The sequence below is a fragment of the Cydia splendana genome, chromosome 27 (assembly GCF_910591565.1).
Source record: "Cydia splendana chromosome 27, ilCydSple1.2, whole genome shotgun sequence".
In the NCBI taxonomy this organism is placed as follows: domain Eukaryota; kingdom Metazoa; phylum Arthropoda; class Insecta; order Lepidoptera; family Tortricidae; genus Cydia; species Cydia splendana.
In genome coordinates this window covers 6649493-6662199 of record NC_085986.1, presented here as the reverse complement: position 1 = coordinate 6662199, position 12707 = coordinate 6649493, and the positions used below count along the sequence as shown (strand labels likewise).

The 12707-nt window shown below is 37.5% G+C and overlaps 1 protein-coding gene and 2 long non-coding RNA genes across 4 annotated transcripts in view; 1 reads left to right on the top strand and 2 right to left on the bottom strand.

Annotated features, from left to right (window-relative positions):
• The window catches only part of LOC134803823 (uncharacterized), a 178104-nt gene that overhangs the window by 59135 nt on the left and 106262 nt on the right, over nt 1-12707 (bottom strand). The window lies entirely within an intron of this gene.
• LOC134803833 (uncharacterized) lies at nt 6084-11576 on the top strand. Its single transcript, XR_010146032.1, has 2 exons — nt 6084-10922; nt 11070-11576. It is a non-coding gene; the product is annotated as an uncharacterized LOC134803833 (long non-coding RNA).
• LOC134803790 (GTPase-activating protein CdGAPr-like) overlaps nt 11737-12707 on the bottom strand; it is a 50252-nt gene continuing 49281 nt past the window's right edge. Inside the window, exon 26 of the mRNA XM_063776626.1 lies at nt 11737-11907. Coding sequence (XP_063632696.1) covers nt 11829-11907 — 79 coding nt within the window. The 3' untranslated portion in view covers nt 11737-11828. The remainder of the gene's footprint in view (nt 11908-12707) is intronic.

The following is a 12707-nucleotide window of genomic DNA, read 5'->3' as shown; positions in this document are numbered from 1 at the left end:
ACAAAATTTTATTTTATTTAAGTAGTAAATTTCTTACAATGTTTCTTACAAACAGACATATAAATATGACATTATTTATAAAGTAGTCACATATATAATCATCCATCACAAATACACATATACATATTATATATTAGGTATAATCATATAATATGCATCTAATATACGCTACATAATATAGTTTTGTAACGGTACCGCGCGGTGTATGTCACAAATAGTTGCGAGCACGACACTATTTAATATATATTATACCTATTATTATAATAAATATAAATGTGGGCCTCTTTTCAATGATTGGCCCCTTTCGAATAACTTTTTAGTTTACCCTCTCGTCTATTGATTAAGGATCCTGATCAAAACTATCCTTAGGTAAACAACTTTTTGCGTTTTTCTCGAGAACAAGTTTTTCTGTTCTAAGTTTACCTACAGCACGATCGAAGTTTAATTCCACGATTTCTGACTACTACGCACATACGAACGGTTAAAGTACAGTCAACTGTAAAAATATGGGTGTAGCCAACTTATTCAAAAATATGTCCCATAGTTCTTAATTCGCTGACATAAGAGCTATGGGAGATATTTTTGAGATGATTTGCGCACCCATATTTTTACAGTTGACTTTACCTATTAGCTGTGTTTCCTTTCCTACAACTTTGAGGGGCCTATCATTAGTAGTTACTTTACACCATTTTACCCTAAGTCTTTTATTCTATCAGATATTTCTCTAGACCTCGACAACAACACTGAAAGCATATTCATTTTATCAAGCTTTTCTTTCAGGCTCATAATTCTATTCTTTAACACCAAACTCTTCTCAATCGTATCTTCTATAAGGGTACACGCTTCACACGAAGCTTTTTCGGTAGGGATCAGTTCGGATGAAGTGTTACATGCACATTTAGCTCTGGGAGCTGTAGTTACAATAACCAAGCAAGGTTTGGCCCACAATTTCTCGCTTAACGCCTCCTTATGTCTGGCTTTAACAAGCACTTCGTATTTCTTGTCCGGGTAGGGAAGAAACAACTCAAGCTCGCAATTTTTATGATCACAACGCACTGACGATGTGTTAAACTTTTGCAATCTACTTCCAAAATCCAATAGACGGAATAGCACTCTATAATCGCATTTTTCGCAGTCATTTTCCCATACAAGATTAGTACCGCGTGGTTCTTTACACTTAAGGGGGCTTAGTTGTGTGATGGTATTGGTGTTCATTGTAAACGTTTGATTATTGCAAACGAATAAATTACATGTCATTAAAATAAACGAAACGTTATGGTTCATATAAAATAATCGACGTCTACTAAAATATTCGTTCACCCTGCACGTGCTGGTCAGTCTACTAAAATGGTCGGAGCAGAGAAGGATCGCGTCCCCAGGGCGGTCATGATCCTTGTAATATAAGTTAGAAATATCACCGCTACTGTAGTATGTCCAATAACATTCAAGTACACGCGTATCGTATATGATACAGCGGAAATCTCTGCCGTCAGGGAAATATCCTGCTGTAACCACAGCCATTTCATGCAAATCTTTACCGTTTGTTTTACTTTTGCAGTAATAAGCTTTATCGAGCTCTTTGTCTGCCGTTTCCGTACACTTGATTGTCGTTTTATTGACCATCTCCGTTTGCAGCGGTATACGATCGTTATTATTAAGCAAAATTCTTAAATCTTCAACATTATTTCCAGTACAAAACACTTCATAATATCCTCCGATTTGTACAAAATTCATAAGCATTCCATAATCTTCATCAAATTTACGTTGAACTAATTTTGACTGCACGAACATTGCTGGTTTGACTGTCAGAAAAAGAGTATCTTCACAATTTTCAGTCGAACAGCTGTATTTATACACACCTATGTCTGGCTTTCCTTGAAATAATTCAATAGTAGTTTTATTAAGTACTCTAATATTCTCAAGTTTATCATCTTTTTTCATTTTTATTGCGTCCTCAGAGACGCAGTGCAAAATGATGTCTTCGCCGTAAGATTTCATGTATCTTCCTGTGTTCGGGTCCCGTGTGGCTCCAATTATAGTTATCCTTGGCTGGTCCCGTATGCAGGCGCCATGGGCGCTTGTAGCCCAGGCGTACAGCAGCGCCGCCAGTGTCAACATCCTAGAGATATGCATCGTCCGAACACACAATCAGCACAGAAGGATCACTGTCTAACAAAACGCGTCTATTACGATATGACCGCAAGGTGGCGCAAGCGCGAGCAGGCGTCCGTTCCGTAGCGCGGCAACTACTACTGCTAGGCACCAAAATTGGTGTGGGCCGCATGTACATGTAGCGAGGAGACGAAATCGCGGAGTGAGCCACGCCCGACACAACTAGTAATGCAAGGGTTACCCAAGATGAATAGTACATCGAAGCATTTGTATTTTCCTTATGGGCGTGTTTATGCGATTGCGGTTATGACCTCTAGATAGTGTTGGAACTTTGAGGCAATTGTGCACTCAGTCTTATGCATTAATACAATAGCTAGCGTAAATTCTTTTACTTCTTCTAATTCTTTTGCTTCTGCAAAGGGTACTGTCTTAAGGATGACACGTTAGACCGGGCCGTGGCTTCGTTTTCTATGGAAGGCACCACGTGATCACCGATCAGCCGTCATAGAAAATGACATGTCGGACGCCTCGGCCCGGTCTAGCGTGAGGAGCGTGAGTCAACCTTTACTCATTTTTAATATTGCATCATTGTAAATATTATAATAGGGTTTCATTTTGATAAACAAGCCTTTTCACACTCAAGGATCATATGTTAGTAAGATAAATGTACGTTGTTTCATGTTTTCCCTCTATTATGTTTAGATGCGTATGCACCGAATACCGAATGGTATAGACGGTCAAGCAAATCTTGTCAGTAAAAAAAGGCGCGAAATTCAAATTTTCTATGGGACGATATCCCTTCGCGCCTACATTTTTCAAATTTGCCGCCTTTTTCTACTGACAAGATCTGCTTGACCAAGTATAGTAATAGACAGATCATTTGTGGAGTTACATAATATACGGTTACGTACAGCGCCATCTACATTAGCTGTCATATTCGAACCATGATGTCCCTTAGACCTTACAGAAAAAGTAATCTTTGCTCAACACTATTGCGTGGGAAAGATGAATTAAATATCAATAGAACTTATCAAAGTCCCCCGACGCGTCTGTCTGTATTGTTAGCGATAAAATCAAAAACTACTGAACGGATTTTCATGAGGTTTTCACCTAGAGTGATTCTTGAGGAAGGTTTAAGTGTATAATTTGTTGTATAAGTGATAAGTTTTTCGGAACTTACGTGCGAAATATCATTTGATATTTACCACTATTTCGGTGAAGGAAAACATCGTGAGGAAACTTGCATACATCTGCGAAGAAATTCAAAGGTGTATGTGAAGTCCCCAATCCGCATTGGGCTATAGCGTGGGGACTATAGCCCAAGCCCTCCCGCGCATGAGAGGAGGCCTGTGCCCAGCAGTGGGACGTTTATAGGCTGAAATTATTATAATATTATTATTCTAATTTCTAAGTGTTAAGTGTAGGTAAAATAAAGCCTGGGTGGGTCCCGTGGGTCGCTTGTTTTTGAAATAAAACATATAATAGTTTGAATATCGTTTATTCTTCAGCTACGGCTACATAAGCGCGTATTTTACATTAATTCATAAGAATATATTAATTACATAACAGCATGGCCCTGCTTAAAGCTCGCGACTGGCCAGACTTGGCCCATATTTTACAATCCCACTAAAGGTATAATTACAATTCGGATCATAAGCGGCAACGCGTTCCGCTGCAATCTAAATTGAACCTTATTTGTAGGATTACTTTAGGTTACCAATGGTAACACGTGCCATTTATTTCTTACATTTTACGAATGGGATAAAAATCCCAGTAGTTACCAACCAAAGTGTTAGTTAACAACTTGGTGTGGTAACATATAGGAATTGTCCTGTGTAAAACTACAAGATTCAATTTGAAAAGAATGGCGAAGTATAGCATACGAAAAGCATCAGATATCTCGTCCTGCCCATACTCAGTTTACACCATTGAAATTTAAACCAAATCATTTAGAAAGTAGAGTTTATTTTCCCTTATTTTCACGCTTAAAGTAAAAATAAACCGGACTAGTGCGAGTCGGACTCGCCCACCGAGGGTTCCGTACTTTTCAGTATTTGTTGTTATAGAGGCAACAGAAGTACATCACTATCACGGTTCATGAGATACAGCCTAGTGACAGACAGACGGACAGTGGAGTCTTAGTAATAGGATCCCCTTTTTACCCTTTGGGTACGGAACCGTAAAAAGAGAAATTTCAGTCCAATCCATTCATTCATAACTTGCTAAAAATGGAATGTCTTTTAGCAATCACATTGGGCAGGACGAGGCTAGAGCAAATTGAACCGTATATTCTTACCACTATGGTTCAATTTAGAATAGGATGGAACTCGTTGCTACTTGTGATCGGAAATAGAATGATACCTTTATATTTACTAACAGGAATTTCTACCAGTGAGAATATTAGAGGTTTTTGCCCAATAGGCTAGAAATAGGTCACACTAATAATAATGTAACTTAATTCAACATAATTTAAATATGACAAATCGCTTGCCCAATATTACAGGGTTCTATGACTTCTATGTTTCACTTTTATCGAACTGAAATTTGAACATTGTCATAGTGACATTAAGTCGAATTTCAACTATCTTGAAAATGTAACATAGAACATTAATATTGAGCCAGCGAAATATAAAAGAGAATTTTCTGGCAATATGACGTGTTAAAAACAATGTAGGTACGAATAGTTTTTCCGACGTATCAGACATCTTTTACAGAGAATGTCAATTAAATCGGTCAATCCGTTTGGGGGAGAAGCCGAAACACAAAGACAACCTGTATATACAGTCTCTGTTCCGTTCTAGATAAAAATTGGTAGTAATAATAGGAACAACATTTCTAGTATTTTCAATGGTAGAATTTCTTGGTAAGTAATAGTAAGCCATATGAAAGTTTCCATATGCTTCACTTATATATAGGGAATATTTTTTATATATAATCGAGTATTCTCTTCATATCATAATTATTTACGTATAAATTTAGAAATAACAATAAGTAAGAAATGTAGGCTGAGACAGTCCATTTTTTAATAGAATTTCTAGATTAGGTAATTAATTCGCCAGTAACTGGCCACTGTTAAGGGGCCCACTGATTAACAGTCCGCCGGACGGTAACGGCCTGTCAGTTGTTCGGAACTGTCAAAATTTTGTTCTAACTGACAGGCCGATACCGTCCGGCGGACTGTTAATCAGTGGGCCCCTTTAGTAATTGCCCACCCTAAACTAAAAATGAATTCTATTCACCTATAAACAGAATTCGTTTTATGAAGTATTTGAACAAATTAAATTATTTTTCAGAAAATATTTTAATTTGTTTTTATCAAGTAGAAACACTACTATATAAATTATAAACTGAAATAAATGTCATATACTAAGAAAAAGTGACCAAGGCCTCCAGTGCCCCAGGCTGGAATCGAACCAGCGTCCTCTGCTATCGCGGCAGGTGCCTGAACCACTCGGCCACCGGGCCACAGCGACATTAGTCAAATTTTCCAAGTATATGCACTTCCTACTGAAGGCTTGTGGCGCCCCCTGGCCATCTCTAAGGTAGAACAGTATGGTTCGAACCTTCTATCTGGATCATACCTTAGAGATGGCCAGGGGGCGCCACAAGCCTTCAGTAGGAAGTGCATATACTTGGAAAATTTGACTAATGTCGCTGTGGCCCGGTGGCCGAGTGGTTCAGGCACCTGCCGCGATAGCAGAGGACGCTGGTTCGATTCCAGCCTGGGGCACTGGAGGCCTTGGTCACTTTTTCTTAGTATATGACATTTATTTCAGTTTAGAATTCGTTTTAGTATAAGGTTTCAATAACTGGCCACCTTATACAAAAATGAATTCTGTTGATAGGTTAATAGAATTCATTTTTAGTTTAGGGTGGCCACTAGGCCAGTTACTGGCAAATTACTCTATACATATTTATAAAAAGGATGTTTCTCAAAAAGGTATCGTCTTGGGTCGTCCCATTCGTTTTTGTCAAGTTCTTAAATTAGTCCTATTCTGTTTTCGTCACTCATTCTACATTCGTCACAATCGTCGATGGCTTTCAATGTAGAACGTGACGAAAGCAGAATAGGACTAATTTAAGAACTTGACGAAAAACTAATGGCACGACTCAAGACGATACCCTCAAAAATGTAATGTAAAAAATCTTAATTTTTTACTTACTTGATGTAGGGAACGTGCTTTGGGGGCAGCTCACTGTTTATTTGTGTCAAGTTTAACCCCTGGAGCGCCCCAGAATTACCGTAGTATGGAACTCCTATACTAGTTACCAGCACACGTGTCTGTTTAGGGCGCTCCACGGGTTAAGTTTCCGATTTAGGCCACTAGATGCAGTGGCGTATCGTGAACCAATCTAGCTGTGGGCGAAGTCGCATCTGAGAGGCCCTTTTCTTTCTATGTGCCCCACCGAAGGGGCCTCACGCGAGACCCCTTGGGGCGCGAGGCCGTGGGCGAAGTAGAATACGCGAACTGTAGAGGGCAGCACCGGCTTAGGCGTAAAATGTCAAAGTTTGCGATTTAGGCCGCAAGATGGCCGACCCTAACTCGCACGATCCCTACATACAAGTGTGTTCTGTTACACTTTGACAATTTGTCTGCAATATTAAACGTAATTATCTTCTTACTTAAGGCTGATTTTCCAATACTCCGTTTAACACTATAGTTGAATTTAGTGCTATCCTTTTCTTTCATATGACAAAACAAATAGATATAGGTAGAGAGGGGCAGATATTATCTGAAGTTTAAAAAAACAGACTTGATAATTTGTCATAAATGTATTTATAGGTTGTCATATTATTTGATTTGACAGTTTTATAGAAGTTATCAAAATGTTTATTATATTAGGTAGAAGGATTTTAATAAAATGCGATATTTCATTTATTGTCCATATTTATGTTTTTTCGTGTGATCTTGATTTTGTTACAAAATGTGCAGTTTTGATGTTATTATATACAGATAAGCTTTCGTTGCAATAATGATAATTGGCAAATTATGTTTAAAAATAACATTAATAAAAACAAATTCACCAATGGGCCATTTTATTTAATGTTGTCTTCTACACTTTTTTTTTAATTTGTGAATTTTTATGTTATTTCTACTCAGAATCACGACCTCTTTCTATCCTAATAGGAGAAAAAAAGTGTCCCATGGTTTTTATTTCCATTCCGTTACCATTTTTCATAGACTTTTTATGGCGGTCACGGAATGGAAAGATCGAAAATTGTATGGAAATTTTGGGACACTTTTTTTGTCCTATAGGATCAAAAGAGCTCTGATTCTGAGTAGAAATAACATAAAAAAATCCATATTTGAAAAAATGGCCCCAATTCTTGTAGATAATTTCTGATAGAATTGAATAAACACCGGCTTTATTGAACCAGCCTGTATATTAAACATTCATAAATAACTCTTTGAGCGTCAAGAACGCATATACATGTTATAGTGTACACTGTAAATGAAACCTTAGTGCTTTCAAATAAGGTTCACATTAGTTCGCTTGCGGACATGATGTTGGCGTGTGAGTGACGTGCTATTTTGCCAATTATCATTCCTGCGACGCCCTTACGCTAACCTAACAGTTTTAAATACTGCTTACAAAAATATGATAAATGCATTCAGTACGTACTTTTAAAGGTAAATATGGGTCCAGTGCCTTCAATGTGTAACTTTATAAGGCGGTTTTCAGAAAAAAATGGTACTATTTACTTTTTTTCGAAAAACTATCAACTTTTGGGTTATTTAGACTCAGAATCACGAGTACTATTGAAAGAGACAAAGAAAAAAAGTGTCCCCAGTTTTTCATACAAATTTTGGGTGTCAGTTTTGTAACGATCCATACAAAATGTATGTGAAAATACGTTACAAAACCGACATTTTTTGGACACATGTTTTTTGCCTCGTGATACTGAGTGGAAATAACCCAAAAGTTGATGGATTTTCGAAAAAAAGTAAATGGTACACTTTTAAGTGAAAATGCCTATAAACACAAGTTTGCATAGATAAATTGGTCGCTCCAAATAGATTAATCATTACTTAAAGAATAGGAGGTAAATTACTGTTTTTCCCACCACGGAACAATGATGTTCCGGACTTTGCGCGGAGCCGAAGCCAACACGTGGAGGCCCTTTTGACACTTAATGAAATGTAAGGGGTACAAATTACTATTATTGGTAGTTTTAGGTAGGTAGGTGTAGTATAACCCCCATATTCATAAAACTTGCTAGCCTCTATATATTGTAAAAAAACTACCCAAACGCAAAGATATTAAAAAAAAAATTGTTATCGGGTAATATGTACCTACTTTTTTTATTGTATGCCTTCACAATTTAAAATGGTTGAATGTACCCATACATATGTTACCTTTAAAAGCACCCGCTATGATGTTTAATATGGCAACGAAACCACTGCGCTACCGCGACCCGCTCACACACTTGTATACAATATCAGTATTAAAAAAAAAACAAGTCAAACTACTCGATGTATGTATACACGTGAAGAAAAACAAAATACTCTATTTAGTTCCCAAATATTCCGAAATCCAAGCACGACGTAATAAAACTGAAAGTTAGCCCTGAGATCTCGCTTCACTCGGTCGATTAGGGATCCCTTATATAATGGTCAAGTGCGAGCGAATCACGGACAGACGCGTGGTAACATTATTAATAAAATAATAATAATTAATAATACTCAAGTTGTGATGCTCGTGCATTTAATAAGACGTTTAAATGCAGTCGTTTTAATAATAGAGAGTAATAAATAAATTCAACATAACAATTAACCTAACAGTTTATATAAATTAGTTTAAAGAAAAATATCTGGGAGACCGAGCTTTGCTCGGAAAACATATAAAAACTCGAAAACGCGCGTTTTCCCAGAGATAAGACCTAGCTAGATCGATTTTTCGGCCCCGAAAACCCCCATATACCAAATATCATCGAAATCGTTAGAGCCGTTTCCCGAGATCCCCGAAATATAATGAAAATTTAAAAACCCCGATTTTTTTCTTTAAACTGATTCACCTATACAAAATAATATTTGGATACATTATTTCAAAGTCTATCAAACTGATTTTTTTGAAAAAAATCTTTTCACAAAAAAAATATACCGAAAATACTATTTTTTAAAAAACTGCATTTAGAATTTTAATCTTATATCAATGAGTTTAAGGTACAAATTTAATATTTATCAATCGGTCAGTGCATTGCTACTAGTCTCACAACCGTTTGCACTCACAAGCATATTGCTATCTCTATCGAACTCTTTAAGTTAGAGTAGGACAGCATGCATATGTTACTCGGAATGGAGCAAGCTAAGTGATGCCACGTTATACATTTTAGGCGACCACCAAGTACGGAGAAATTCATACGTTGATTTAAGAGACAAGTAAAATGAAGACTGTAAATCGCCATTTGCCTTCTACATTTGTGACGTTTTCAACTAAGGCACAGAATAAATAATAGTACTGCCGTACAGAAAGGATACTTCCTACAAAACCGAAGTTTGACAGCGATTCAGGGTCGAATCATGCTGTCTCTTTCTAATATATGGCACTATCCCTTTCGGCTATTTAGGGTTGTCAAAATTCAAGCCATTATCTTATCTGTGGGCGTGCACGCAAAGGGACGTCAAGTTGTGTCAACCCTAATAATTGCTCGGAGCAATGCTGAGCCGAGCGGAGCCGAGTTTGGCCGAAGTCAGGAGTTTCGCACCCCTGACTAAGGTACCATATTGTCGGTTGTCGATAAGGTTGATTTCAAATTGAAGCTTTATTGAAATAGCTCCTTATTGACAACCGACAAGTACCCTTTTGGTTAAGAATGTCACATTTGTTTTATATACGATTGCCTAATCTTTACGAATTACACCTGGGGGCCTAGTCAAAATGACAATAGCACATCGTCAAACGCTAAGCCTACCATTTTTAGAATATATTTATCCATAAAACATTGGAACCTCGTACATGTTGTCTATTTTACTCAAACAGAAATATCAAAATGACGGATAGGCATACAATTATGATTAATGCCATTAATATTTGTGACTTAGGATAATTCAATTTCTTGGTTCAATGTGCATTGCGTCTCATTTTCTCATTAATCAAAATGTGAGACGCAATACACATTGGACAAAGAAATTGGATAAGTAGAATACCACCCTTAGTTAACTTCATGTCGCCAATGATAAATGTGTTCGGAGATTACCAGTCTTTAAATATTACTTGTCTCTGCAAAGGGTCAATGACCGAAACTCTCCATACTCGGCGGACGAACTATACTGCCACATTATATTATATATTATACTTTGAATCTAGCGAGAAACTTTAAAATAATACATACAAACGTATTCACAATGAGTAGAGTATTAGTTATATTCACAATATCAGTACTATAATAACAATAGAGTTAGACCACAGTAAGTCTGCAACGATTCTGACAGCACACGCAGTGCAAGTGTTATTTATACGTCATAATTTCATAGAAGTTTGACGTTTAAAAACTTTGAAACAACACTTAAACTGCTGTGTGCTATCAAAATCGTTGCAGACTTATCTTGGTCTAACTATAATAGCGCGACGCACTGTACCCCTCGTGTAAACCTTATTCGATACCGTGACGTGACGTACGCGTTTGCGTTAACCGTCATTTTGTACGGGATTTAGAGTTTCCAAAACGTCCCGCTTGGCGCGCTGCTCACAATCCCATACAAAAATAGACACAACGCGAACGCACGTCACGCTGTCTAATGAAATTGACACTAGGGATTCTGGTAAAATGTCAGACCGACTGTAGGGACTGTCGAAATTGTCAAAATGTAGGTACAGTCAACGGTAAAAATATGGGTGTACAAATCATTTCAAAAATATGTCCCATAACTCTTATGTCAGTGAATTAAGAACTATGGGACATATTTTTGAGTAAGTTGTCTACATCCATATTTTTACCGTTGACTGTACACTAGAGATTATTTGAGATTCATAAACTTAATTTCATCGATCTATAACAAGAGATTTTGTATTTTTGATGAAACAGTTTCTTAATATGGAGTAATAATGCAATGTTCTGCCGCCAGAGGCAGCACTAGCAGAAACCGTGAACCATAGAGTAACTTATATATACTATGCCTTAACACATTCAGTGCCGAAAACCCGACCATCGGGTATTTTATGATTTCGTTCCCAGGCCGGACGACCCGATAGTCATCAGCTTTATATGACGAAACTGTTATGGCCTGGCGCAGATGTCTTGTTTGGCTTGGTGGCAATGAATGTGTTGAACAGTTTTTTGGTAAGTTTAACATTAATTGTTACGAATAAATATGACATTGATGCATCGAGGCGGTTTGTTTACAGTATGCGCTAGTGGCGCCCCCTACGCAGAGTTTTGCGTAATATTCCCTATTCCCATATGGAGCGAAAATATAGCGTAGCGCTTTTCCGCAGTTAAATTATACCGTAATTTTACAGAAAGCTACTAAATATTTTTTTGTCAAATGTCAGTTTTAACTAAAATAATGTGACGTTCCACGACGAAAGGTACCTTACTGCATTCGTATTGGGTCGCCGCTAATAATGGCGTAAGCGCCGACCGCCATAATGTATCATTCGCCGTGGAATGTCACAAATATTTGAACAGCACAGCTCTGACAGGTCCACGTCGGTATTACCAAGTCACGACACGTCGTCGTCCATACGTCGGCGACACGACGACGCGTTGTCGTTCAGCCGCTGTTCTGCGTCTTCTGCTCAAAGATGGCGGCCATGTCTCGAATATTGTACGATGGGGACATCTTTTCTTTCCTGGAATAATATATTAAGATATTAGAAATATATAAGACAATAAAACGGTATTAAATTAATATTTTAAAGTTGCTTGTATATACTACTGGCGACCCGCCCCGGCTTCGCACGGGTTACACAAAAGCTTAACAAATTATACACCTAAACCTTCCTCAAGACTCACTGTATTGATAGGTGAAAACCGCATGAAATCCGTTCAGTAGTTTTTAAGTTTATCGCGAACATACATACACACAAACAGTCGTGGCGGGGGACTTTGTTTTATAAGATTGTAATCTCCCTCAAAATCAAATCTGAACAATATACTAAACAATACATATTCGTATTGGCATTATTGGCATACATTGTGTCCGGGTAAACTCATGGTATAATAATATACTCCGCCTGGTACTCCATTCCCGTCTTTTCTAGGTCACCTAACTGACACGGGCCTACGTCATCATGCGACAGCGCTATATGATAATATGCGATAGCGCTATATATAGCGGCCATGTTGTTGTGCCGTAGGCCCGTGTCACTCTGGGAATGGAAGACCATGTTTTATTAGACTATGGGTAAACTCAGCGTATTGTACACTGATTTAAATAATATTTGTGAATTCTTGGAAGACTACTAGGTGTTTATTTTTTAATAATTAAGGAACTATAGAAAATCTAGAAAAAACATTCTTTCTTTTGTAAAAATTTAATCCTTCATTATTTTTTTATGCATAAAATACTTTTTAGAGCCGACCGATTATTTTAAGACCAAACACAACTTTAAGATAATTTTTAAAGTAACTAACTACCCCCACCACACAT